Source organism: Phyllostomus hastatus, unplaced genomic scaffold, assembly GCF_019186645.2.
Source record: "Phyllostomus hastatus isolate PE091 unplaced genomic scaffold, TTU_PhHast_1.1 phas_scaffold_387, whole genome shotgun sequence".
In the NCBI taxonomy this organism is placed as follows: Eukaryota; Metazoa; Chordata; class Mammalia; order Chiroptera; family Phyllostomidae; genus Phyllostomus; species Phyllostomus hastatus.
The window spans coordinates 2,301,481-2,313,489 of record NW_025334027.1 but is presented as its reverse complement, the minus strand read 5'-3'; the positions used below and the strand labels follow the sequence as shown (position 1 = coordinate 2,313,489).

The 12,009-nt window shown below is 47.5% G+C and overlaps 1 protein-coding gene across 1 annotated transcript; it reads left to right on the top strand.

Annotated features, from left to right (window-relative positions):
- The first annotated feature begins 9,411 nt into the window (after nucleotides 1-9,411).
- CLDN5 (claudin 5) lies at nucleotides 9,412-11,731 on the top strand. The gene has a single exon (XM_045819805.1). It carries the CDS (start codon nucleotides 10,470-10,472, stop codon nucleotides 11,124-11,126), a length of 657 nt encoding a protein of 218 aa, XP_045675761.1. The 5' UTR covers nucleotides 9,412-10,469; the 3' UTR covers nucleotides 11,127-11,731.
- Nucleotides 11,732-12,009: the final 278 nt, after the last annotated feature.

Below are 12,009 nucleotides of genomic sequence, written 5' to 3'. Positions count from 1 at the left end.
TTATCTTTATACAGATGAGCTCTTCTGCACATTCCCTATAAATGGAACCAAATAATAAGTATGTCTTTGCACCCAGCTTTTTACTTAGCATATTTTCTAGGTCCATCCATGTTGCAGCCTGTATCAGTGCTTAAATCTTTTTCATGGCTGAATAATACTCCTTGTGTGGATATACCACATTTTATTTGTCCATTCATCAATTGCTGGATATTTGGTTTGTTTCCACTCTGGCTATTATGAATAATGCTGCTATGAATAGTTGTATACAAGTTTTCATGTGGATATGTGTTTTCATTTCTCTTGAGTATACACCTAGGATGGAACTGCTTGGACATATGGTAACTTTATGTTGTTTAATCTTTTGAGGAATTGCCAGACTGTTATCCAAAGTGGCTTCATCAGATTATATCTCAACCAGCAATGTACAAGGGTTCCAATTTCCTCACATCTTCATCCATACTTGTTATTTTCTGTTTCTTATCACAATCATCCTAATGGCTGTGAAATTGTATCAGATTGTGGTTTCAATGTGCATTTCCCTAATGACTAATGATGTTGAGCCTCTTCCCTTGCTCATTGGCCATTTGTGTATTTTGTATGGAGAACTATCTATTCAGATCTTTGACTATTTTAAAAATTGGGTTATCTGTTTTTTATTATTGAACTACAAGGGTTTTTAAAATATTCTAGATACAAGTTTCTTATCAGATGTATTGCCTATACTTGTCCTGTTATAAGGGTTGTCTTTACACTTTCTTGATGCTATCTTGTTTAGCACAGGAGTTATAAATCTTGATTAAGTACAATTCAGTTAGTTGTTTTCTTTTGGCACTCATGTCTTTGGTGTTTTATCTAAGAAGTGTTTACCTAACCAAACAGCACATATATTTACTCCTATGTTTTCTTCTAAGAGTTAGGTACATGATCCATCTGCAGTTAAATTTCATGTATGGTGACAGAAAGAGGTCCGACTTCATTCATTCGCACGTGGACATCCAATTTTCCCAGCACCTTTTTTGTTATTCCTTTCCTTGTTGAATTGCTTAGTACCCTTGCCCAAAATCTGCTGGACAATAATGTGAGAGTTATCTTTCCCCTGGACTCTTAATTCTATCCTCTCTGTCTATATGTCTGTCCTAATATCAACACCACGCTGTTTGGATTACTGTAACTTTGTAGCAAGTTTTGAAATCGGTTGTGAGTTCCAGAACTTCGTGTTTCTTCTTCAAGATCATTTTGGTTATTTTGGATCCCTTCCATTTCAATATGAATTTTAAGGTCATCTTGTCAACTTCTGCAAAAAAAGCCATCTGGGATTTTGACGGGGATTTTGTTGAATCTGTAGATCAGTTTGGGGAGTTTTGCCATCTTAGTGTTCTGATGTATGAACACGAAATATATTTCCATTTGTTTTGGTCATATTTAATGTCTTTCAACTATGTAGTTTTCAAAATATAAGTTTTTCTCTTAGTTTGTTAAATTTCTAATTTTTGCTTTATTCTTTTAAGTATCTTATTCTTTTGAATACTATTGTAATTGTTTTCTTAATTTTGTTTTCACATTGTTCATTGCAAGTGAATAGAAACACAATTGTTTTTTGTACCCTGCATCCTTGCTAAACTTGTTTGTTAATTCTAATAATATTTTAGTGGATTGTTCAGTATTTCCTATATGCAATATTATTTCATCTATAAATAGTGATAGTTTTACTTCTTCCTTTACAGTCCTGGCCTAACTGACTTGTTTAAAACCTCCAGTACAATCAAATAGAGTGGTAAGAGCAGACATCTTTGTCTTGCTCCTGACCTTAGGCAGAAGGTGTTCAGTCTTTCCTCGCTGTAGATGCCCTTTATTAGATGGAAGGAGAGCCCTGCTATTCCTAGAGCCGTGTGTTTTATCAAGAAAGGGTGCTGGATTTGTCAAATGCTTTATCTGTGTCTATCAAGATGATCACATTGTTTTTCTTCTTGGTGCTGTCAATATGGTGTACTATATTAGCTGATATTTGGATGTTAAAACAACTCTGCATTCCTGGAATAAATGTCATTTGGTCATGTTCTGTAGTCTTTTGTATATGTTGCTGGACTCACTTTGCTAATATGTTGAGTCTTTTTGCATCTCTATTTATAAGATCATTGGTTACAGTGTTCTTGTGACATCTTTGTCTGGCTTTGAGACAGGGGCAGTTCTGGCCTCATAGAGTTAGGAAGCATTCCCCCTTCTTCTGTTTTCTGTAAGAGTTTACAATTAATTGATGTTAGTGCTTCTTTTAACATCTGGTAGAACTTATTAGTGAAGCCATCTGGTCCTGGACTTTTCTTCGTCGGAAGTTTTTAAAACTTGACTAACATGACTAACTCAATCTCTTCACGTACAGACCCATTCACATTTCCTGATTCTCCCTGAGTCAGGTTTGGTAGTTTGTGTTTCTAAGAATTTGCCCATTTCACCTAGGTTATCTACTTTATTGGCAAAAAAATTGTTCACAGTATCCCCTTATCATCACTTCTATTATTAGGAAAATATCATTAGTTGATAGCTCATATTTCATTCCTGATTTCATTAATTTGTCTCCTCCCTTTTTGAAAGGTCAATTTAGATAAAGGTTTGTTAATTTTGTTGACCTTTCAAAGAGCCAACATTAGCTTGCATGGATTTTGGAGTTTTTTAGTGGCCCAGAACAGAGTTTATCTTGGCATCGGTTCACTGGGCACTTGAAAGGAATGTGTATTCTGCTGTTGTAGGGTAGTGTTATATAAACGTTGATTAGATCCTGTTGTTTAATGGTGTTATTGAGTTTTTCTATCTTCTTGCTTATTTTTGTCTACTTCTATCAATTGTTGAGAAAGAAGTGTTGAAACTTCAACTATAATTGTCAATTTGCCTAATTTTCCCATTCAGAGTGATCAGTTTTTGCTTCACATATTTTCCAGCTCTGCTGTTTGGTGCACACACATTTAGGATTGCCCTTTCTTCTTGGTGGGTTGACCCTTTTATCATTATGTCTTTCTCTGTCCCTGGTAACTTTCTTCATGGAGTCTGCTTCATCTGGCATCAAAATAGCCATTCCTGCATTTATTGAACTAATGCTTGCATAGTATATCTTTCCCTATCCTCTCAACCTACACATGCCATTGTATTTGAGTGAGTCTCTTTTAAATAGTGTGTATTTGGGTCATGTTTTTTATTTACTCTATCAATCTCTATTGTTTAATTATTGTATTCAAATTATTTACATTTAATGTATTTATTGATATGGTAAGGCTTACACCTGCAGTTTTATTTCTATTTACTGTTTGTTTGTTTGTTCTCTCTTTTCTTGTTCCACTGTTTAACTTTTCCTGACTTCATATGGTTTGCTCGGACATCTTTTAGAATTCCATTTTGAATTATCTATAGTATGTTTTTTTAAAGAAAAAAATTTTAAAGAAAGTAATTTTTAAAGATTTTATATATATATATATCAACATCAATTGGAAGCCCCCATCAGGGACCTGGTCCGCAAACCAGGCATGTACCCCAACTGGAAGTCAAACCAGCAACCATTTGATTTGCTGGCTGATGCTCAGTCCACTGAGCCACACAAGCCAGGGCTGAGTTACCTACAGTATGTTTAAGTGTACCCTTTGCATAGCTTTTCAGTGGTTGCTCTTGGATTACATTACACAAACAAAATTCATCAAAGTCTGCTGGTGTCAACATTTTACCATTTGGAATGAAGCGTAGAAAGCTCACCTCTCTTTATGTCCCGTTACCTTCCTCTATTTACTTTATAGTTGTCTTAGATATTTCCTCTACATACTGTACACAAATAACAGCTTTAGGCAGTATAATAATTTTTGCTGCAATCATCAAACATAATTTAGAAAACTCAAGAGGAGAAGAAAAGTCTATTGTACTTGCCAAGATTTGGCTTATCACATTCTTCCTTCCTTCCTGATGTTCCGAGCTTCCTCCTTCTACCATTTCCTTTCTGTTTAAAGAACGTCTTTCAGAGCGCATCTGCCGATGACAAATTCACTTAGTTTTCCTTCATCTGAGGACATATTTATTTTCCCTTCATTCCTGAAAAATATATGCACTAGATAACAAACTCTGGGTTGACATTTTTTCCTTCTAGCCCTTAAAAAAAAAAACTGCTACTTTCGCTGTTCTCCTTGTTCTGATGAAAAATCCTCAGTTGTTTGATTTGTGAAGTGTCCTTTTTTTATCTGGCGCCTTTCAATATTTATCTTTAGTTTTCAGTGATGTATCTTGGTGTGGATTTCTTTGGGTTTATCCTCTTTGGGGCTTGGGCAGCATCTTGAATCTGTAGGTTTTTTTCATTTACATTTGCTAAATCTAGGACATTTCTAGCTATTATTTCTTTGAGTACTTTTTCCCCACTCTCTTTGTCCTCTCCTTTTGGAATTCCAATGACATGGATGTTAGATCTTCTGTTATGACCTCGCATTTCCTGAGGCTCTGGGGTTGTTGTTGTCGTTGTTTTCTGTCCACACTCTCTGTCTTGTTGCGATGTGATAACCCTATTGTTCTATCTTCAAATTTCCTGATTATTTCCTCTGCTCTCCCCCCATTTCAAGGTTGAGCAAAACTCTAAACTGCTGTTAGTCCCATCCACTTTGGCCAGAATCAGAAGCTTTCTTTGGCATGAGGAAAACTATAAGAAAATATAACCTAATTTGTATCTTCTGGATATAGGAGGACTTTTTTTTTCTTTTAATCATTGTTCAAATACAGTTTTCTCCTTTTTACTCCCAATCCAGTCCCCCCTCTCACCCTCCCCACTTCCCTCCCATTACCACCCTCCCTTTAGGTTATGACCATGTGTCCTTTAAGTTTGTTCCTGTGAACCCTTCCCACTGTCCCCTGAAATTCCCTCTACTCTCTTCTGTGGGCACTGTCACCCTGGCCTCTATTTCAGTGTCTTTGGTTATATTTTGCTTGTTTCTTTGTTTTGTTGTTTAGGTTCCTGTTAAAGGTGAGATCATATGGTATTTGTCTTTCACTGCCTGGCTTGTTTCGCTTAGCATAATGTTTTCCAGCTCCATCCACGCTGTCGCAAAGGGTAGGAGCTCCTTCTTTCTTTCTGCTGCATAGAATTCCATTGTGTAAATGTACCATAGTTTTTTGATCCATTCATTTACTGATGGGCATCTAGGTTGCTTCCAGCACCTAGCTATTGTAAATTGTGCTGCTATGAGCATCGGGGTGCAAAGGTTCTTTTGTATTGGTGTTTTAGTGTTCTTAGGATATAGTCCCAGCAGTGGAATTGCAGGGTCAAAAAGCAGGTCCATTTTTAGTTTTCTGAGGAAGTTCCATACTGCTTTCCATAGTGGTTGTGGGAGAACTTTTTGATAGATAAAAATAAAGATAGAAATCACACAGGGGAAGCCTCAACAGATTTAAATACTCAAAAATAGACATCTATAACATTCTGAAAAAAATCATTAATACTGTAGATTAGGTAGCAAATGGTAAAAGGATACACCATATATATGATAGCAAGTAATGTCCCTAACGTAAAAAGTGAGAAAAACATCAATGTTCTATGTGGGTACATAGACAGTTTATTAAAGAGGAAATTAAAATGAGTGATACAAATTGGAAAAGAACATTTAACACCTAAAACTAATATAAAAGAATACTGAATGTCAACTGTAAAATTTTTTCAAATTTAAACTCATTACTATCCAAATAAAGGCAAATTAAAGTTGACATTTTCTACCTATTCACTTAGTCAGCTTTTAAAACTGAACACCCATCACTGGTGACGAGAATAAACACACACACTCAGCTCAGGGGTCTAGTGACACAGCCTCCTGGATGTGAGCCAGACATTTTACTTCAAGGAACTTTTCCCGAGGAAATCATTCAAAATACCAAGGCTTATGAAAAATGATATTCATAGCAGCATTAGTTATAATAAAAATTGTCATTTATAAAACTGTCTTGAGGGAGGGTTGCATAACCAAAACAATCATCGTCAAGGTCAACCCAGAGACCTTGAGCCAAAAAGTACAGTTCACCAAGCCCCCAGACAATCCTTTTACGTCAAATCCATTATCACACCCATTTTACAGAACCTCAGGACAGACAGCCCTCACCACACCCCGCCCCGCCCCACCCCGGGAGTGGTGGAGACAGACATTTCCATCCTGGCTCCATCCAGCTCCCAAGGCCACCTTGTAGGCAGTTAAAAACAACAACAATCAAGAGGATGTATTTAACAAAGTAGGGACATGTTTACAATATGATGATAAATGAAAAAGGAGGACCCAGAAGCACTGTACGGTTTTAAGTGGAAAGAGTGCAAATTGTTGCAAAATGCAGAGAAGGAAGGACTCTGAGAAGGAAAAGGTTGAGAGAGAGAGGCCATGGCGGTAGTGCAGGCAAGGGTGCGGGGTGCGGGGTGAGGGCACCGCTGCTATTTCACAGAGCCTTGGCTGGCCTCTCCCAACCTTCTGCAGTGGGGGATGGACCACACAGAGACCACCATCTGGTGTAGTGGTGCAGGCACACGGGTGCCTGTCAACCAGAGCTCCCTGCCCCATGGGGGACGGTAAGGCCACAATGCCCTCCAATGCTGACAAAACAGCCAGTGGCACCAGCTTTCAGGGACAGAACTGAAATCAGATGAGTTCTGAAGGTCAAGGGAGCCAGGAAGGATGTCTCAGGAACCTGAAGGGCACTCAGGAATGGCAGCAGAGGACCCAGGATCAGCAGTGGCCTCTTCTCCAATCTCACAGCCTCCACCACAGAGGACTTCGTAACCAATGGTGAAACTAAGACAAGGAGAGGCTAACTCACTAGTCTGAATTGTGAATTCACAGGTTGTTTGTCAAAGGTGCTCTGCGCATGAGTGCAGGTGGCACCCCTCCCACGCAGAGTGCCTCAGGTTCCCAGAGCAGGGCAGGGTGACACCCGGAACCAGAGCTACCTGTTGCAGCACTGTCTTGTTCCAAGAAACATCTGCTGCATTGAAGGAAAACATCCTTAAGTGTGTCAAAGCCGAAAGATAGAAGGAAAGTTGTTTTTCCCTTCCCCTGTAATGAAATCCCTTAACTAGAAGCTTCCCAAACCCCAATCCCAAAGAATTGGACCCTAAATTTAGATTGTCCTTGGAAGGTCACCGGATAACCGCAGCTCAGGGTCAGCCAGCAGCTGTTCAAGATAACTTTGCTTTTCTGCTGACTCAGGCCTTTCCCTCACACAATTAATGAGATCCTGCTGCACTTCCCCTGGGGAAGAGAACAATGGCTGTAGATGAGCAGGTGGCCTTGGCTGGTCCGAGCCATTGCCACAGATCAGGGACTGACGTCCCTTACCCAGCCCCCAGGCCCCCGAGGAACTCAGTTTGCAGGTCCTGGTCCACTGTGCAGCCCCAGCCGAGCCCGCCTCATCTGTCCCATGGGGCTCCGCCCCTTCCTACCTCTGCGTCTTGGCTGAACTGTCAGCTCCTCAGAGAAGCCTTCACTCTACACCACACGGCTCTCTCTTTCCCAAGGCCACAGCACACCTGCAAGGGCCTTACCCAGTTACCGCTTGAGGGTGAAAGCTCCCTGGGTTGTGCTCCACTAGAGAATGTGCACGGTGCACAAATAAGTAGCCAGGAGATCCTCTTGAGTGGAAGGAAGGGTGGGCTGTCTTCATGCCTCCTCTCCCCACGCCCCCTTCCCCAACCCCACCCCCAGGTCTGGGATGGGCTAAGCCTCTCTGTGGAGGCTCTGGTTCCACGGTGGGCCAGAGCCACAACCAGTTCAGTGGTACTGAGGTAGAAATCAGATTGTGATAGGTGGAACCTGGCACCCCCAAGATACTGTGGCCCCCAAGATACTGTGAGGCTGTCCCCAAAGAGTTGTGGGATCACTGGGGGTACCATGGGATGCCAGGCAGGAGGTGGGCCCCACAATGGACCCCAAAGTGGTAGAGAGAGGAAGGAAGGTGGGCAGGCAAAGGGGGAGAGCCTCATGCATCTGTGGAGGGTCCTGTCTAGCAAGCTGGCTGGAGGGGCAGCAGGCAGCCCCCTACCAGGTATAGGTGCATGAATATGGCCACTGTGTTGAGATTCATTCCTGAATACTAGTGGGGAAAACCAATAAGCAGATGGACAGTTCCAGCTTGGGCCTCTGGAGCAAGGTTAGGAGATGGGGCAGAGAGGCCTCTAAGAGGAAGTGACCTCGGCAACAAAATGTAGACAGATGAGCAGGCCCCAAGCCAAGGGCAGAAGCTGCTGTGGGTGAGAGACAGACCAGCCTGGGGCCTCGAGGGAGGTGAGCCTGGGTAGAACAGGGAGTGTGTGCTGCTGGACTGATCAGGCCCAGCGTAGCCAGGCAGATGGCACCTTGGGCCACTCCCAAAAGTCAGCACTTTGTCCATGGGCAGTGAAAGCCATGGAGGGTTTGAGACAGAGTGTGAGTCAGGGGAGGAGCCCGCTGGGGTGGCCCAGCTGCCCTGAGGAGAACAGACCCAGAGGGCAAGGGTGGGGCCCAGACAGCCTCATCCTGGTTTTGGGGCAGGGCAGTTATCCTCGGAAGAAGGCAGTGTGGAGGGTGGTAGGGGCACCCTGGGCAAGGTCCCAAAATTTGGGCTGGTGGGGAGCAGGATTGAGAGGGTGGGGTAGGTGATACAGGTGCAATAGATGGGAGAGGAGATGTCCAGGAGGGTCTACAGGGTGAAGGGGGAGTGTCCGACGGTTTGTAGCAGGAGCATAGCAGCCAGTGAGTTGATAACTAGGAGGATGTAGTGGTTCTTGGTGCTGGGAGGTGAGGTGGGGATAAGGAAGGGGGTGAAACTTCCCCCACATCCGACTCCTGCCCACAGGGCCAGCAAACTTGTCTACCCTCCCCATGCTGGGGAACAGGATAGTGGCCTTATCTTAGAGCCACTTGAGGAAGGAGAAGGGACAGCTTTGTCAAAGCTCCCAGGCTGTGGCTGGCCTCAACACACTAGGTCTTCTCTGTGGAGGGGCACATTGGACCTTAGGAAAGCACAGGCCTACCAGGGGCCCCAGTCCAGGACCAAGTAGACTTTGCTAGAAACAAAGGGGCTGACAGAGAGTGGGAGGGGGCTGCCAGAATGGGGCTGTTGACCCCATGGGGTTGTGGGCTACAGGGCCTGGTGCCCCACCTGAGCCTAGGGGGGCCCCAGTATTCAGCCCATTGGGCCTTTCGAGAAACTGCTGGGCCATTGTGCAGAAGAATGCCCGGAAATCCCGCACCTCCCTCCTCCAGCGAGGATGGGGGCTCTTCCTCCTGGCCAGGAAACTCCAAATTGACTTCTGGAGGGCGGTCTGGGGGCTGGAGTGCCAGGGTTACCGCTGGTGGGAGGGCAGAGCACACACCCTCTGTCCCTTTGTGTCTCCCCTGTCTGAGGGCCAGAGTGGGCCACCAGCTGCTCCTGAGAGTACAGCCTGTGTACTGGGTCATTGGGGAACACTGGGGACTTTCTCAAGTGGTGTCGCCTGAGCTGGGCCTCCCAGGATGGGGGAATGGGAAGCATCTCAGGAAGAGGAGCGGTCAGAACGAAGGTTGGGAGGTCTGGAAAGTCTCTGCGGCAGGCGCAGAGTCGGGGTCTTCTGAGAGAGACCATGTCTGTGCCGCCTGCTCCGTGTTGGGGACTGTGAGCCAGTGGGCAGTGGTGCTGGGCAGGACCTTGCATGAGGCAGGAGACCAGCGTGACTTGCACAATCCTGCCTGGTCTTTCAGCCTGCGAGAGAGACAGCGCCAAGTCTTAGAGGGACGCGTAGCAGTTAGGATGAGGTTAAAGAGTCTGGGTCGGGCTTCGACTCTAGTGCGAGCTTCCTGAAGGAACGGGGCGAGCTGTGCTGGGCCGCGAGAGTCCCCCACGCAGGCCTCTGCATAGTGGTGATGTAGGGACTCCCGCAGAAGTTGGCCAAGGAAGAGTGGAGCAGGCCCAGGGGTAGAGGCCATCACGCTCGTTCGGGAAGCGGAGGGAAAATTGGGGATCATGTAGCTCCTGAAATGCGAGGCAGGGACGGGCATGGAGGTGGCCCGAGCAGCGCGAGTGGAGCCGCCCCTGGCCGACTCGGAACATGCTCGGCCTCAACTAGAAAATCGTAGACGAGGGATCGGTGGCCGCAGCCGCGCGGGGCGTGGTTCCGGCATCCTCCCCTATCCCCACGCGCAGTTATTTTCCTACCTGCCGGATGCTCTGGGGCGCCACGATTGGCTGCAGGCCGATGGCTCGTGCTCCGATTGGCTGCTTGGACTCGGCGGCCGAGCCGGAGTCCGCCCTCCGAACCTTCAAATAAGTACGACCGCGGCAGGTCCCGGCAGACGCGAAACTGTGCTGCCGGCGACTGGGGCGGTCTGGCGGAGCGCGGTGAGCGGGTCGCGCGGGCTCAAAGGTAGCAGGATCCACACGCGGCGCCCGCCTGCTCAGCGCAGCCACTGCCGAGCCCCCTGCGGAGGTTCCGGGGCCGTCGGGCGCGCGTCTCACCTCCAGACATGGGGTCAGTAGCGCTGGAGATCCTCGGCTTGGTGCTGTGCCTGGTAGGCTGGGTGGGCCTGATTCTGGCATGCGGGCTGCCAATGTGGCAGGTGACCGCTTTCCTGGAACACAACATCGTGACGGCGCAGACCACCTGGAAGGGGCTGTGGATGTCGTGCGTGGTGCAGAGCACCGGGCATATGCAATGCAAGGTCTACGACTCGGTGCTGGCACTGAGCGCCGAGGTGCAGGCGGCGCGGGCGCTCACGGTGAGCGCCGTACTGCTTGCGCTCGTAGCGCTCTTCCTGACCCTGGCGGGCGCTCAGTGCACCACCTGCGTGGCCCCGGGTCCCATCAAGGCGCGCGTGGCTCTCACGGGTGGCGCGCTGTATGCGCTCTGCGGGCTGCTGGCGCTCGTGCCGCTCTGCTGGTTTGCCAACATCGTGGTCCGCGAATTCTACGACCCAAACGTTCCAGTGTCGAACAAGTACGAACTGGGTGCCGCGCTGTACATCGGCTGGGCAGCCTCAGCGCTGCTCATGTGCGGCGGCGGCCTCGTGTGCTGTGGAGCCTGGGTCTGCACCGGTCGTCCCGACCTCAGCTTCCCTGTCAAGTACTCAGCGCCGCGGCGGCCCACGACTAGCGGCGACTACGACAAGAAAAACTATGTCTGAGGGCGCTGGGACGGAGGAGCCCCTCGTGCCAGCCGCGCCCACAGGCTGGAGGACTGGCCAGGGAGCCCTGCATGGATGGAGGCCTCCGTTGGGCCGGGCCGCGCCGCGTACTGGTTACACGGAACGCATCCCAACAACGGGACCCTGCTCGGGCCCGCAGCCCGTCGTCCGACCGTCACTTGCTGGGCACTAGGCGGTGCCCTGCCCTGAACAGGCAACGCGCACTTGGGAGGACTTGCTCAGTTTCTTTTCTGTGGGAAGTGCTGGCTCCGACGAGGTTAGGGTGCGGGTTCCTTGGCTGTGTGGGCACTGGACTAAAGATGCCACTTTTCTCCCTATTCCTCATGGTCTTGGACACCGCTGTACTTTCCAGCAGCTTCTGCTGATTCCAGAGGGACGGGGGTGCCTGAAGGTCGTTTACAGCTGGCCTTTACCCCATCAACAGGGCCTGAGCCCAGGGGTCCAAGAGATTTGGTTTGGGTCTGCCTCCCTCAACCCTGCAGCTCTCCAAGCGCACAAGATCTGAGCGTGGGGCTGGGGCACTGCTCTCCTTCACAGTTTGGGGGAGGGTGAGAATTTGTTTAGTAAATGGTTTGAATACTTTCCCACCGTGTTCTGTTGTCTGTCCATCCAGTCACCACCTGTGCCCAGCAGCTCCCATTCACCCACCCACCCACGGTCTCATCCCTCAAAGGCTCTTGTGAGGACCTCCCACTGCTGGCTCTGGAATCCATAAGACCCTCCTCCCTGCAGCCTTTTGTTGGGTCCTCCTTGCCACCTGATCATATTGGGTAGGAAACAGCTGTGGCTGTTTTCTACCCAGGAAGGTGCTGTAGCCAGATCCAGAGTCATGGGACCTGGGAGAGGATGGAGACCCCAGCAG

Excerpts from the sequence above, each read along its gene's own strand:
- CLDN5 (XM_045819805.1), top strand. The coding sequence starts at position 10,470 with ATGGGGTCAGTAGCGCTGGAGATCCTCGGCTTGGTGCTGTGCCTGGTA.